The sequence below is a fragment of the Eutrigla gurnardus genome, assembly GCF_963514095.1.
Source record: "Eutrigla gurnardus genome assembly, chromosome: 24".
Classification (NCBI taxonomy): domain Eukaryota; kingdom Metazoa; phylum Chordata; class Actinopteri; order Perciformes; family Triglidae; genus Eutrigla; species Eutrigla gurnardus.
This window is the reverse complement of record NC_139935.1, coordinates 11565802-11579494: the sequence shown is the minus strand read 5'-3', so window position 1 is coordinate 11579494 and position 13693 is coordinate 11565802. Positions and strand designations below refer to the sequence as shown.

Below are 13693 nucleotides of genomic sequence, written 5' to 3'. Positions count from 1 at the left end.
GTGTCGGGGGCTGCTTGTAACGTAGCCACGTTAAAGCAAAGAACTCAGCTTGTGGGGCTGAGCATGGGGGTGGGAGGGGGTGGGGGAGATTCTAGGATCTCAAATAGGGGACCAATTGCATAACCTGAGTCAAGTCTAGGGCTCTCTGATTCCCACAATGCACATAGACTAAAACGCAGAATCTGACAAGAATACCTGTAAAACGTGGAATTTCGTGGAATTTGTCAAAATCTGAAAATCAACGTTTTCTCGAACATTATAAGAGTTTGTTACCATACCTAAGCTGAAAGAAAAGGGAAAAGTGGGGGAGGGTTAAACGTTGTGTAATCAACGGGAACACCGCCTCATCCAGCATGTCTGAAAAGTGAAACATAAATAGCAGCGAGTGGATTGACAGATACGCTGATTTTAGACACAGCGAAAGTCAGGGGCAGGGGCCTGCTAGAAATTTCTTTATTTTGATCTATCACCTACACGATTAGACAGTATTTGATGAAAAAATGCTATAAAATACTGAATTTCCATAAATGAAAACGGAAAACAGAATTTTGAAAAATGAGAACGGAAAACAAAATTTAGAAACATTTAAACGGAAAACACAGAAGTCCGAAAAATGGAAAAAAGAAAGCATGGAATTTAGGGGGGAAAAAAACAATAAAATGGAAAATAAAAATTTAGAAAAATTAAACTGGAAATTTGTTTTTAGAAAAATTAAACAGAAACCGGGATTTAGAAAAATTACAACGGGAAGTATGGGATTTGGGAAAAATTAAATGGGAAAACATGGAATTTAGAAAATTAAAACGGAGAGCACGAAATTCTGGAAAAATAAAAGGAATCTTGAAAAATTAAAACAGATTTCATAGGGTTCTAGTCAAGTGCTCCAGTGGGAGAGCGGTATGAGCTACCATCTACAAACAAATTAACTCAGGTTTTGCAAGTGGTTTGTCTAGTGGTTCGGGACGGGGTTAGCATAATGATCAACTAAGATCAACTTTCACAACTATATGGCTTGCCATCAATTAGGGAAGGAAGGAGGGAAACAGAGTTAAGAGGTGATCAGCGCTCAATAGTAAGGTTAGGTTTGGAAAGAAGGGTGAACTCATAACAAGTCTGTCTAGAGGAGGAAAAATGTTGCGTTTCAGAGCGGAAGACAACATGGGAGACAGAGTTGGGGGCAAATAGTGTTTAGTGGAGATCTCAGTACCATGGAGGAAGTAGTTTCCACAGCGTGACTGAAATAAAAAAATACAGCGATCTGGAACTACAGGAAAAATAGGGTTAACACATCATTAACTGCACTGAGATCTTATAACTTGTCTTCTTTGTTTGTTTGTTTGTTTTTTTGTATGGGCAAAATGGGAGTGTTACAGAGGCTGGAGGTAGCTATTATTATTCCTTGTTCTAACAAGGACTCTATCACAGGTGCAATTCCAAGTTCTGCGTCGGGTTTAAGGGGATACTGGCGTTTCTTTGGGAGTGGTTTATCTGGGTTGACATTCATTTTTACACTAGAAGCAGAAAGAATCAGTCCCACATCATTAAGGTGGGAGGAACACAAAGCAGGAGGGATCTGGGATGACGATGGAAGGAGGTTGTAGATGGAGAAATAGGCTGGGGGGGCTAGGTGTGGTTCTGTCTGTGACAGAGTTGAAAAGATAACAGGTTGTGGGTCAAAAGAGACGCACAGGATGTACCCCAAAGAGCCAACCTTGTACAGTGGGTAACTGGCTACAGTATCACAAAATGTTTTGTCATTACAACATTGGAATAACTTTACCATCTTGCCCAGCTCCAAGGTGTCGTATTTGTTAGCGGTAGCTACTGCGATATGGGGAACACCGTCATCCTTCTGAAACATAGGTTGTTGAGTGAGAGATAGTTTTACATCAAGTGCAATCCCTGCATGACCAAAATATATATCATTAACATGCAAGAGGGAGGTTGCTCCTTCATCTTGCTCAGCTTTTTGAATATACTCAGAATTTGGAACTGCATCGTGATGAGCTAGACAATGGAGTGAGGGAAACCAGAGCAAAGAGTCAGATATTTCAGAAATTAACCAAGAAAGGAAAGGAGAAGTGGGTTGTTTGGTTATATGGTCATAGATGTTTGAAGTTTTAAAGAAAGTTGAGGAGAGGGCAACTGCCAAGCATGGGTCACTGATCGGGAAACCTGTTGTAGCCTAGAAAACACAGTATTAACATTAGCATCAGGTACATCAAGATATACCCCATAAGAGGTGCATTAATGGTGCAGTCAAATTGACATAATAAATCACGACCCAGTAAGTTCAGAGGGGTATCAGTATTTGAAAGGCATGTTCTCTAGATAGGGGGCCTAATTCCACTGTCATTGGAGCACTTACTGGGTTTTGTTTAGTGATGCCGGAGACGCCTACTGTGTTTACAACCTCAGAGGACAATTCAACGTTTCAAGTTACAATTCAGGTCTTTAGGATTGATGGCAAGTCACATAATTCAGTTAATTTATCCCTCTTTTTTTTTTTTTTTTGAAGAGAGAAAAAATAAAATAGAAATGTACAAGCGAAAATAATAATGAAACAGTAATAAAAAATAAGATTAAATAAAAATTAAAACCAACATAATTATTAACGAGAAATTTAAAAATGAAAATAATACATTTAAAAAATTTAAAAACTAATATTAACAAAAGGTCAAAATTAATTCATATAGACAAAAAAAAAACAGCAAACTAGTTAAGATAAACAATAACACTTAAAGGACAAGGTACTAACAGTATGTGAAACCTGAAGTAATAAAATAGAAAAATAATGTATTTACAAAAAGACTAAAATAGCAACAGGTAGGTTGCTGAAAATGCATTAAAACAGACAGACAACCAACTAGTTACAGAAGCAATACTGCTAAACAGTGTTGTGCCTGAACCTGTTCATTGAACGATAGTTCTTGAACTCGTTCATATTTTGGGCGAACGTGAACTGAACGTACTGTATTTCTGCCTGATGAACGCTACTGTGAATGCGTTCATCCTGGTGTCTCTGAACACTCTCTCAGTTTAACTCCGTTCAATAGGGTGCCAGATTTGTATAGAGCATTCCAGGCAAAAACCAGGCGAAAATGAAAAAAATAATAATAAAGATAAAAATGAAATACAGTGAAAATAAAAATACAATTGAAACAAAAATATTATAAAATGATTAACGAGAACATAATAATAGTACTAAATATTGAGAATAGTATTTTGACAAAAAATAAAAGGGGGCAAATTAACTGATACAGAAATAACCGGCTCAAACGAAATGATAATACTAGAAGGATAAGGTACAGTATTAGTTATGAGAAACAAGAAATCATAAAATTGAAAAAAATGAAATATTTACAAAAATACTAAAATAATAGATGGTAGGTAGGGTGACGTGAATTAAAAAAATAAACGAATCAACAGGCTAAAGAGAAGCCAGAATACTAAAAGAACCAATTAAACTATAGTAAATAACAAAGGGCAGGGTGGGGGAAACAAATTAAAACAGAGAGACAAACCAACTAGTTAGAGAAGGGATAAAGGGCAAGTTACTAACAGTCTTGAGTAACAAGAAATAAAAAAAATAGAATATAACGTATTTAAATAGAAAACTAAAGTAGGTTGGGGAAAATTAATTAAAACAGACTTACAACCCAACTAGCTAAAGAAGTGATTCTACACAGTGAAGAAAAATTTGTATTTACATGAAAATAAAGTGCTCTTAGCCACGTGGTTTATCGCAAAACAGCAGTCGTGAATCACAGTGATCAAAAGGCTATTTAACTAATGGATAAGGAACTAGAGCTGGAATGTTGTGTTCAATTGTAACCTCCTGAACAACTACTCAATTCCAGCAATAATTTCTCACAGCAAGAAAACAACATATTTATGGCCTCGGCGGGCCTTAAATCACGGCAAAACACAAATACACAACATTGACAAATAAGACGTTACAATGAGCTCATACAACTTTCAAACCGGTTATACACACCTCATTCATTCAATGTAACAATCTTTTACAAAGAGAAACACTGAAATCTATAAGATCACAGAGAGTTTCACCATGCAAATCGTCATTGCATTTCCAAGTAGGGATTACAATGACATGAGCGGCGGTCTGGCTACCCCAACTTCAATGTCATCCACCTCGCATAACAATCTTTCATATAGAAAAATCCTCAATCACAGAGAATGTCACTTTATAAACCGTCATTATACTATCAATAGGATTTAGGATAATATGAGCGGTGGTCTGGCTACCCCTACTCCAATATCATCAACCTCATATAATAATCCCTCACACAGAAAAATCCTAATTTACAGAGAATTCTACTATGCAAACTGTCATTACACTACCAATAGGATTTAGGACAATATGAGTGGCGGACTGGCTACCCCACTTAAATATTGTCGACCTCACATAACAATGGGAGGTAAGTATGGAAGCCTGGTTACTCCATAACAATATCATCCACCTCATATAATAATCTGTTACACCGAGAAAAACTCAAACCCATAAGGTGACGGAGAATTCCACCATGCAATCTGTTATTATACTACATAAGGCCTTTTTGCTTAAAACTCACCAGAACAGCCTGCAGTCAACTGCTGCTATTTGAAAATTTAAATCGCGTTACCTGGGTCTATGGAAGATCCGGACCTGAGACAGGGTTGTGAATATCAGCAAAAGTTAGGAATTTTACAAGAGGCTTCCTTTACCCTTTGAATTTGGCGCCGATTGCTAATATTCAAAATCACTGGCTCCAGTCCAGACGTCCTCTAGCCCAGGGTTAGCGAGTTGCCGACAACGCCATAGTGTGGAAGAAACTCTTCAGGTCCAATTCTGTGGCTGGTTCAAATGAGGTTTAATCACTGACAGTGGAGAAAGAGCAATGTCGCAGTTGCCACACAGTCCATTCTACATGATGTGAGGCAAGAGACAACTTATACAGAACCAAAGGGGCAGGTCTAAACAGTGGATTTACATAGATTCAATACGCGTCTCTCCCAAGTGGAAGAGACGTCCTGAGACAACATAAAGGTGTGACTTCCCTCGGAACAGCTGGGTTCTTTCTACATAGTGTCACAACAGGGGCCATTAATGAAGGCCTTGATCAAGTATGTGAGATGAAGGTGTTTCGGAGACGGTCCAGGAAGGGGGACAGATCAAAGGGTCTTTTCATCAAGACGGCAAGGGTTAACACAATGGAAAACAGCTCAGCAGGACATTTGATGTTTAGAGAGAAAGGAACATTATACCAAAACCAAATAAGAATTGTAAGGTAACACAATTTCTTCTACACATGGAAACTGTTCCTGTATTTTTATTCATATAAAACAACTGTAAACCATGAAAGAATTCATACACGTTTTGAAGAGAACAACTGTTCAACTGATAGACAACATAATCAGTTTTGATCAGCAAGATATGTTCAATCATTAATTGTGCAAATTGTAGATAATTGTTCTCATTTGCATATATGTGCTAAAATATTTGCAATTTCTCTAAAAGAATGAGAAATGATAATCTGTTGTGAAGCAGTGGCCAGTGGTTTGGAGGTTTACACATGTTGTTTAGAAAATATTCATTATCTTTTGAGAATTGTGGCAAAGCAATTAGAAAAACTGTAAATGATGAACTGATGGTGGAATTGTTTTGAGTCCAGTTTGAATCACTGAATAGTTTCATGACATCTTTTTCTCTGGTGTCTGGTGTCTTTTCTCTCTCTCTATTTGATCTTCTATCATCTCTCCAGACTCTGTCAGGCTGCTGAATGGGACTAGTCTGTGCTCAGGCAGACTGGAGGTGAAGTCCAACCAGTCCAACCAGTGGTGGTCCTCAGTGTGTGAAGCTGACTTTGACCAGCAGGATGCAGAGGTGGTCTGTAGGGAGCTTGGCTGTGGGGCTCCTTCAGTCCTCCAGGGGGCGCTCTATGGAGACGTGGGGGCTCCAACGTGGACCAAAGAGTTCCAGTGTGGAGGCCATGAGTCTGCTCTCCTGGACTGTAGAAGCTCAGGCTCAGATAGAAACACCTGCTCACCTGGCAAAGCTGTTGGACTCACCTGCTCAGGTAGAAGAGGAGCTGCAGCTTTGATCTGGTTCATTTCTGTTCTCATCAAACTCACTTTGCTCTTTGACTGACGACTCTCTTCTTTCTGTTCAGAGCCTGTCAGGTTGGTGGGAGGAGCCAGTCGCTGTGCTGGAACACTGGAGGTGAGACAGGGAGACTGGAGACCAGTGGATGACTATGTCTGGACCCTGAAGGAAGCAGCTGTTGTCTGTAGAGAGCTGGACTGTGGCTCTGCTGTTTCTGTAAGGAGAGAGGAGTCCTCAGGCAGACCTGTGTGGTGGATCAGGTCTGACTGTGTTCATTCTGGATCCACTCTGAGGGAGTGTGCAACATCATCCTCCTCTTCCTCCATCCTGAATCTCACCTGCTCAGGTAAGCCCCTCAGTGACATCATCTATGACATCATCAGTAATGTTGCTTTGTGTCACTGCTGCAGGCTGTGGTGTTCTAAACATGTTCTGGTGTTACAGTTTATTTCAATTTCTTTGGCTCATCTCTTGAAACTTTGTTAATATTCTCAGAACCTGATTTGTCTAAATAGCTTCCATGTTCCAACACAACACCATAACTCACCTGCAAAAGGTCAGAACTCACTCAAAACATTGAAGTCGTGCTTCAAAACAAAGTTAGTGTCTCATATAAAAAGTCTCTGCCCTCCAAATGAAAAGTTCCTTTGACCTCATGGAAACAATGGTGGTCAGAATGTTGAGATGTTTTTCAGGACGGCAGTGGAGCCTGGAAATGTTCCTTATATCCACATTTCAGGTTTGTCCTATTTCTTTAGTTGACCCTGAATGTTTCCTCTACTAGAATGTTCTGTTTGTCCAGTGAACTGAACACTAAACTGAATACTATCCACATGCTGATTTCATCAGTACAAGTTTCTTTTACAGTATTACACACTGCACTCACGTTTCCATGGAAACTGTTCCTGTATTTGTATTCATGTAAAACGACTGTAAACCATGAAAGAATTCATACATGTTTTGAAGAGAACAACTATTCAACTGAGAAGCAACATAATCTGTTTTGATCAGCAAGATATGTTCAATCATTAATTGTGCAAATTGTAGATAATTGTACTCATTTGCATATATGTGCTAAAATATTTGCAGTTTCTCTAAAGGAATGAGAAATGATGATCTGTTGTGAAGCAGTGGCCAGTGGTTTGGAGGTTTACACATGTTGTTTAGAAAATATTCATTATCTTTTGAGAATTGTGGCAAAGCAATTGAGAAAAACAGTAAATGATGAACTGATGGTGGAATTGTTTTGAGTCCAGTTTGAATCACTGAATAGTTTCATGACATCTTTTTCTCTGGTGTCTGGTGTCTTTTCTCTCTCTCTATTTGATCTTCTATCATCTCTCCAGACTCTGTCAGGCTGCTGAATGGGACTAGTCTGTGCTCAGGCAGACTGGAGGTGAAGTCCAACCAGTCCAACCAGTGGTGGTCCTCAGTGTGTGAAGCTGACTTTGACCAGCAGGATGCAGAGGTGGTCTGTAAGGAGCTTGGCTGTGGGGATCCTTCAGTCCTCCAGGGGGCGCTCTATGGAGACGTGGGGGCTCCAACGTGGACCAAAGAGTTCCAGTGTGGAGGCCATGAGTCTGCTCTCCTGGACTGTAGAAGCTCAGGCTCAGATAGAAACACCTGCTCACCTGGCAAAGCTGTTGGACTCACCTGCTCAGGTAGAAGAGGAGCTGCAGCTTTGATCTGGTTCATTTCTGTTCTCATCAAACTCACTTTGCTCTTTGACTGACGACTCTCTTCTTTCTGTTCAGAGCCTGATGATGTCAGGTTGGTGGGAGGAGCCAGTCGCTGTGCTGGAACACTGGAGGTGAGACAGGGAGACTGGAGACCAGTGGATGGCTATGGCTGGAACCTGAAGGAAGCAGCTGTTGTCTGTAGAGAGCTGGACTGTGGCTCTGCTGTTTCTGTAGGACGGAGAGAGGAGTCCTCAGACAGACCTGTGTGGGGGATCAGGTCTGACTGTGTTCATTCTGGATCCACTCTGAGGGAGTGTGCAAGATCAACATTCTCCTCTTCCTCCATCCTGAATCTCACCTGCTCAGGTAAGCCCCTCAGTGACATCATCTATGACATCATCTATGACAGCAGTGTTCCCAGTATGTTCCTTCCTCTGTCCCAGTGACAGTCAGTGGTTTCCACTGGACTGAACTGTAAAGTTATCCAGGACAATGACGTCCTAGAATGTAGAGAAGTGGGCTGGTTTCTGGAAGCTTCAGACCCTCCATATTAGGGGTGGGAATCTCTTGGCACCTCACGATTAGATTATAAACCGATTCCCGATGCATCTTGATTAGGGTTGGGCACATATTTTTTCATAGACAATTTACGACCTGAGATTGCTAACGTTAGCCAGGCTGGTGACTCCACGACTCCGTGATGTGCTGAGCCTACTCCGTTCACCTTAGCGGCAAAGGGGAAGATGTCGGTGCAACAAAAGGAAGGTTTTACAAGTTGTTTCTTATTGTTTATTTGCTGTTCTGCACCAGGTTAGCCCATCAGTGGGAGCACGGTAACATGTTTACCTGCAGCATCATACACTCATGTGTAAATGTGTTTTCATGAGGTTTTCAAAAATAAAGCTCTCATGAGGAAAGTGTACCCCTGTGAAAATGTATAAATAATTTATAATATTTCAAGTTCATAGATTTGATATTTATATTGTAGGTGAAAACAGAAATTCATAATAAAGTTCATAAAAAGTAAAAAGTTCATAGAATTAAAGTTGATGGAGAATGTCAGACTATTTCATTCAGAAAGACCGTTGGTTAGCTAGCTCATTTATAATATTCTAAACTTTTTTGACCCTGCCTCTTAAAAGAACCGGAATCGAAACAAGGAATCGGAATCAGAATCATTCAAATTCAAACTGTGACAACCTGGATCTGTGAATGGATCTGTCGCATCACACACACACACACACACACACACACACACACACACACACACACACACACACACACACACACACACACACACACCCCTGGAAGACTGTTATTGCACTCACCCATTCACTCCGCTCGCCCGGCATTTTTTTTAAATACGCCCACAGCGTCCGAGAAAGTACGGCAGTATAATCCCGTTTTCACGTCTGATCACCCGCATGCAGCCGCTCCGGTTCACACACCATCTCAATCCGTTTTCGTTCTCCCGCCGGTCCATTCATTTCACCATTGCACTGCTCATCTGTTACGAGAAGCCGGTCATCATCTCACGCCAGACATCCAGCAGCCAAACCCGGAAGACAAGTGAGTCGACTGGACTGGACTGACGTCAGACTGACGGACTGACAGGACAGTGAATGAGAGTGTGAGTGAGTACAACTTTTCTTTTATTTTGAAGGCTTTTGGAACAAATGTGCTGGTTGTTTTGAGGAATCTTTTTTTTTTTTTCTTTTTCCCTCTTTTTGTTCTTTGTTTTTTGACAAAGACGGACTATTGGACAAAAACCCTGAGTGGAATTTTGAGGTGGATTTTTTTTTCCTTTGGTGTGAAATTTCTGAGTTTGGACTTTGGGGGGAGAATTGGGGAGTTTTTGCATTTGTGGTTATAATATACGATTTTGCATTGAAACTGATATGAGTGTGTGTGTTTTTTTTTTCCTTGTGTGTCATTTAATGTGCAGGGTGTTTGTATTAATTTCTATCATCCTTTGTGTGGGTTTGAGGTAAAACAAACAAATGAACAAATCAAATAACTAAAACAAACAAACCAAATCAAATAAATACAGAAAATAGAACCAAGACTAACTGACTGACACATCTTAAATGCCAGGAGAGAGACCTGTCAGACCTGTGACATCATGATGAACTGATGGTGGAATTGTTTTGAGTCCAGTTTGAATCACTGAATAGTTTCATGACATCTTTTTCTCTGGTGTCTGGTGTCTTTTCTCTCTCTCTATTTGATCTTCTATCATCTCTCCAGACTCTGTCAGGCTGCTGAATGGGACTAGTCTGTGCTCAGGCAGACTGGAGGTGAAGTCCAACCAGTCCAACCAGTGGTGGTCCTCAGTGTGTGAAGCTGACTTTGACCAGCAGGATGCAGAGGTGGTCTGTAGGGAGCTTGGCTGTGGGGCTCCTTCAGTCCTCCAGGGGGCGCTCTATGGAGACGTGGGGGCTCCAACGTGGACCAAAGAGTTCCAGTGTGGAGGCCATGAGTCTGCTCTCCTGGACTGTAGAAGCTCAGGCTCAGATAGAAACACCTGCTCACCTGGCAAAGCTGTTGGACTCACCTGCTCAGGTAGAAGAGGAGCTGCAGCTTTGATCTGGTTCATTTCTGTTCTCATCAAACTCACTTTGCTCTTTGACTGACGACTCTCTTCTTTCTGTTCAGAGCCTGATGTCAGGTTGGTGGGAGGAGCCAGTCGCTGTGCTGGAACACTGGAGGTGAGACAGGGAGACTGGAGACCAGTGGTTGGCTATGACTGGACCCTGAAGGAAGCAGCTGTTGCCTGTAGAGAGCTGGACTGTGGCTCTGCTGTTTCTGTAGGAGAGAGAGAGGAGTCCTCAGACAGACCTGTGTGGAGGATCAGGTCTGACTGTGTTCATTCTGGATCCACTCTGAGGGAGTGTGCAGCATCATTCTCCTCTTCCTTCATCCTGAATCTCACCTGTTCAGGTAAGCCCCTCAGTGACATCATCTATGACATCATCTATGACATCATCTATGACAGCAGTGTTCCCAGTATGTTCCTTCCTCTGTCCCAGTGACAGTCAGTGGTTTCCACTGGACTGAACTGTAAAGTTCTCCAGGACAATGACGTCCTAGAATGTAGAGAAGTGGGCTGGTTTCTGGAAGCTTCAGACCCTCCATAGACTGCTGAGCTTCACCTGGCAGACTTGTGACATCACTTCCTGTTTCCACAGCGTATCTTGATCTCATTCTAATATTTAACGCTAGATTGTGGGCTTTAAGTCTCATGTTGTGTAATAAAAGTTTTCAAACATATCTTTTGTGTTTGATAATAATAATAACCATAATTATAACAACAATAATAAAGGTTATTTATAGCACTTATCAAAACAAGTAGTTACATCATGCTTTATGAGGCAGACATCAAGAGAGGAAAGGAGAGAATAAAATGCAACATACACACATTTCCAGATATTTATGAACAAATATGAATAAATCCAAATGAATTCTTAAAAAATATATCAATCTGAACGTTTTCACAAACTACAGGTAGCATCTAACAGGATGTAACTGTTTCTATGACTTCCTGCGACGTCTATGAAGGCTGCTGGAAAGTGTTGGACTGGACGGCAGCTTTTAGGCTCCGCCTCCTGCTGCTGCCGCCTGATCTCGTCTACTTTCCAGGCGAGGAGCAGTTCATCTCCAACGAGCCTCATGTGATCGTTCATCATCTCTCTGTCTTTACAGACCTGCTGCTGCAGCCAAACATCTCCGTGTCCTCCTCCATGGACGGGGTCTCCGAGGCCCAGCAGCAGGGGTTTCAGGCGTTCAGGCGCTCCACCTTCATCGTCTTCTGCTCCGTCCAGCCACAGTACCCAGGAGGCTCCTTCCAGCTCACCTTCACCTCCTCCAACTCAGCACACAACTACACCCAGCCAGCTGTCAATCACACTGCCCATTTCCTGTTTCCTGCTGCAGAGCCCGCCCACCAGGGACGCTACAGCTGTGTTTATCACATCCATGTTCTTTCTCATAACCTCTCCTATGAGAGCCTTCTGCTCTCTGTCACTGTCGTAGGTAAGCTGACTGTTCAATTCCTGATTAGCATGACTGGAAGAAGTGAAATGTAATAATATTCTTTTAGATTTAGGTTTAATCCCACAGACACAAAAAGAATGTGGCTGCAGCTGAAAATGAAGCAGAAGAATATTGTGCAAACAGGCAGCCTAAGACATATGGTTTTAATCTGATGCCAGATTGCCAGTCTGCCCATGCTCGGCAATAAACTCCTTTCTGATTCTGATTCTGAACATCGTGTCCCGACGTCAGGCTGCTCCAATCAATGTGCTTCCATATCTATTAGGTGGAAGTTTAGGTTCACTGTCTTTGTGGAACAGAGGACCCAGAGTGTCCCTCTTCTCAGGCTTAACAAACTCAGAGTTTAACTAAACCTGCTTTCTGGAATCCAGCCCTGATCTAGTGAACAAAGTGAAACCAGGTCTGTAAATGGTGACAGCAAACAATGGACTGGAGGACAGAATGCCAGGTCCCTAGTTTGTGTTGAATGGCAGCTGTTGGAGTCATGATGAGTCATGTGATGACTGTCCATGTGTTTGATCATCAGATCTGAGACCTGTCATCATCAGATTGGTCACCGTGCCGCTGCTTCTGCTGTTGGTGAACGTTGGCCTTTACTTCTACTTTAAGGTACTGACACATGTCTGTTGTTGAGAGCACTGACTCAGTCTGTGTTCATTGACCTGGAGAGAGGAGCCATGCAGGAAGTCACATGTCTGTGTGCTGTCACGTCTCTCCAGGCCAGCAGGGGGCAGAAGCCGGGCAGACGGGAGGACGTGGAGCCGGATTACTACAACCTGGGCGTTGGTGCAGCTGAAGGAGGGCCGACTGAACAGGAAGGAGCTCGGGGAGCAGAGTAGCACCTCCAAGGAGCTCCTCTCACATCCACATGGGTTTCTAACACACCGACACCAGCTCATGTTCATACGCATGTTCCTCTGGAAATATGACTCATCACATTTCTACTATATTGTTATTACTCTGGACATGAAAAGATGTCCATGTTGAAGTGGGGGGTTTGGAGCTAGGTGCTATCTCTGAAGCGTGAGGATCTGCTGGTGATGCTTCTGTACCTCTTCCCTGATGGTAAAAGAGTGAACAGGTGATGTGCTGGGTGGGAGGGGTCAGTGGGGATGTTTCTAGCCTTCCTGATGATTCTGGTGTCATAGTGTGAGGCGATGGTAGGCAGACTGCAGCCAATGACATTGGAGGCTCTGTGCACTACTTTTCTCTCTGTTGCTAACCCCAAATGTCCTCAGCTGACGGAGGAAGTGGAGTCTCTGCTGGGCTTTGCTGACAATGACACTGATGTTCAGGTCCCATGAGAGGGACTGGTGTATGGTGGGACCTAAAAAAGCAGAAGGAGGAGACCCTCTCAACAAGCTGGCCATAGATGGAGAGGGGGAGGTGTTGGGCTGCCTTCTTTCTGAGGTCAACCATCAGCTCTTTGCTTGTAGATGTATTGAGGATGAGGTTGTTGTCTTGGCACCACCTCACCAGCTGTTCTACTTCACCCTGGTAAGCACCCTGCCGCTTTCCTGTTGTTTTGACGGTGGAGCAGCCTTCTGACATCATGCTCTGAGATTGAAAAGGGGTGGACCAGCCAACCTAGGGTGGGGAGACTGAGAGAGCTGGTCTGAGCTTCACTGGACTCCAATCTACAGTAGAAATGACACAATTACAATCCCATCTCCATATTAATAACCTGTTTGAGCCCCTCCAGTCTGGTGTTCGCCCCCTCCACAGCACTGAAACAACCCTCGTCAAAGTCCTCAATGACCTCCACCTCTGCTGACACAGGTTCCCTCAATATCCTCACCCTCCTCGATCTGAGCGCAGCCTTCGATATCGCGAGCCATAACATTCTGCTCTCCAGGCT

At 42.6% G+C, this 13693-nt stretch overlaps 2 protein-coding genes across 2 annotated transcripts in view; both read left to right on the top strand.

The window, feature by feature from the left end:
* The window catches only part of LOC311010064 (scavenger receptor cysteine-rich type 1 protein M130-like), a gene marked incomplete at its 5' end in the record, with an annotated part of 423347 nt that extends 413775 nt beyond the window's left edge, over positions 1 to 9572 (top strand). The window contains 4 exons of the mRNA XM_084004545.1: positions 5763 to 6077; positions 6171 to 6449; positions 7450 to 7764; positions 7858 to 9572. Of these exons, the coding sequence (XP_083860671.1) occupies positions 5763 to 6077; positions 6171 to 6449; positions 7450 to 7764; positions 7858 to 8228 (1280 nt within the window). The 3' untranslated portion in view covers positions 8229 to 9572. The remainder of the gene's footprint in view (positions 1 to 5762; positions 6078 to 6170; positions 6450 to 7449; positions 7765 to 7857) is intronic.
* On the top strand, positions 9207 to 12888 carry LOC311010063 (uncharacterized protein; the record flags this gene model as incomplete). The annotated part of the gene is made up of 5 exons (XM_084004544.1): positions 9207 to 9351; positions 10438 to 10722; positions 11485 to 11814; positions 12362 to 12444; positions 12555 to 12888. The coding sequence occupies 5 exons, from the start codon at positions 9207 to 9209 to the stop codon at positions 12672 to 12674; spliced, it is 963 nt and encodes a 320-aa protein (XP_083860670.1). The 3' UTR covers positions 12675 to 12888.
* Between the last annotated feature and the right edge of the window lie 805 nt (positions 12889 to 13693).